Source organism: Bactrocera latifrons, unplaced genomic scaffold (assembly GCF_001853355.1).
Source record: "Bactrocera latifrons isolate USDA-ARS-PBARC rearing strain unplaced genomic scaffold, ASM185335v1 scaffold_848, whole genome shotgun sequence".
NCBI lineage: Eukaryota > Metazoa > Arthropoda > Insecta > Diptera > Tephritidae > Bactrocera > Bactrocera latifrons.
The window spans coordinates 51,706-53,887 of NW_017537543.1; the positions used below are offsets into that span (position 1 = coordinate 51,706).

At 33.9% G+C, this 2,182-nt stretch overlaps 1 protein-coding gene across 1 annotated transcript; it reads right to left on the reverse strand.

Moving 5' to 3' along the window:
• Window positions 1-501: 501 nt before the first annotated feature.
• On the reverse strand, window positions 502-1,647 carry LOC108977142. The gene is made up of 4 exons (XM_018946714.1): window positions 1,625-1,647; window positions 1,202-1,385; window positions 659-1,132; window positions 502-519 (listed from the first exon to the last, which is right to left on the reverse strand). The coding sequence occupies exons 1-4, from the start codon at window positions 1,645-1,647 to the stop codon at window positions 502-504; spliced, it is 699 nt and encodes a 232-aa protein (XP_018802259.1).
• Window positions 1,648-2,182: the final 535 nt, after the last annotated feature.

Here is a 2,182-nt window from a genome sequence, read left to right on the forward strand (position 1 = left end):
TGTCAGCAATGCTCGTTATTTTCATGAGAAAAAGTACCTCGATGGTGAACGGAACACTTGGCTTTTGGGTATTATACATACAAATATATATATTACAAAAATTCCCAAAATTTAATATTTGTACAGGAGATGCTGGATATGCCTTAGAACCATGGTTAATGACACCATTCCGTACCCCTCCCTCAGGAAGCCCAGAAAAGAAATATAATAAAATACATGCAAAAGCGAGAAATATCGTTGAAAGAACCATAGGAGTTTTTAAAAATCGATTTAGATGTCTTCTGGGTGCTCTTAAGCTTCACTACGAGCCATGGAAGGCATCTCAAATCGTTAATGTTGCGGCAGCGTTACACAAAGTTTGCATTCACTATCGCGTGAATGATGAAAGTTTAGAAAATAATTCGGAACCAGAACCAAATATTTTTACAGAAAGTAATGAAATTGTTTCATCAACTTATAATGCTGCAGCTTCACAAATCAGAGAAACTATATGTGCAACACTTACACGAGTATAGTATCCTAAATAAATATTAACACAAAATATTTATAGTTGTAATTCAGTATTTATTTAATTCATTTAATTATTTTTTGTCATAGCTTGCAATTTTTGTTCTTCTATCTCTAACATTTTCTGTTTAATTGAATTTTTAGCAGCTACCAAATTTTCCATAGCTACGTTGTGTTTTTTCAATTCTTCAACTTCCGCTTTTTTAAAATCGTTTTGCATTTCCAATGCTCTGCCTACTCGTCGCATAGGTAACGAAAGGTCGTGCAATTTGTCGAGAACCTTGTATTGGAATTCTTTTTGAACATCAAGTTGTTGTTTTAAAAAGTCTGCTGTACTTTTTTCTGGCGGCCTAGTAGTACGTCGAGGCAGTGCTGGTCTGCAGGACACTGATGGCATCGAAACGTCTGCCTCTGTCTCATCGCCCACGTCTGCTACATTAGGTAAGCCGATGCTTACTGTATTCGCAATACCACTTGTACTGGTTTCCAATGCCGTTAGTGCTATCACCGCTTCTTCCAATTCATTGAAATGGTGCTGCCTATTTCTGCCGCCACCAGTAGCTGACTGCTTCTTTTTATTCTCAACCAATTTCCTTTTAATGTAAGCCTTCCAGTCAAGCCATACCTAATAAAAAATAAGTCAAACAAGCTTTAAATTATCCTGTTACAACAATAAAATCTACAAATTTATTACTTTCTTCCAGCTGAAAATATCCTTAATAGGCGGACCAACAATGTTGAGCTCTTGGGCCATGTTGTTCCAAAAAGCTGCCACTTCTTCTTTTTTGCACTTGGTAAAACCCTGCGCCATTTCTGGTTTTTGCTGTAACAGCTCAACGATTAGTGCATATTGTTGCTTTGTGGTAATTACTTTGGGCCTGCGGAAATCGGATTAAATATTATTTTAATGATAAAAACTATGTTATAGTTTGAATTAAATATTATTTTAATGATAAAGACTGTGTTATAGTGTGAATTCAATTAAAACTTATATTTTTCTTTTTTTAAATTTTTTTCTCCGTTAACACAAACCTGTCGTACAAAAATTACGCTAAACTTCAAAATTTTCCGTTCCGTGTGAATTCAGTGAATGCAACTCTACGATTTTCGAACTTACTTTCCGAACTGTTCGAATTGCATGATAGCAGTTTCGTAACTTTCCCTAAAAAACAGTCTACGATGGATTGCGTGATAGGGCTGAATAACTCAGATTGCTTGGAACCAAGGTCAGGACATAGGATACTTTTCAACTCATGAATGTGAAATTATATTTCAAATCATAAGCATTATTAAATATTCATATGTGTAGGAATAACATGTATATTTCCATAAAAAATATTAGCAATAATAAAAACAATAGAAAAACATCGCATCAATGTAAACAAAAGAAAGTCGTGTTAGTTACACCATTTATAACTCAGGAACTGCTGAACCACTTTGATTGAAATTGGTGGGGAGATAGCTTAGAGCCAAGTTAAGGACACAGGATACTTTACAATTTCTAAACATAAAATTATAATTCAAATCAGAAGCATTAGTTAAAAATTCATATGTATAAGAGTAATTTGAATATTTCTTAAAAAAATAAACAATAATAAAAAGAATAGAAAAACCTCGCATCAATGTAAACAAAAGAAAGTCGTGTTAGTTGCATCATTTGTAACTCAAGAACTGC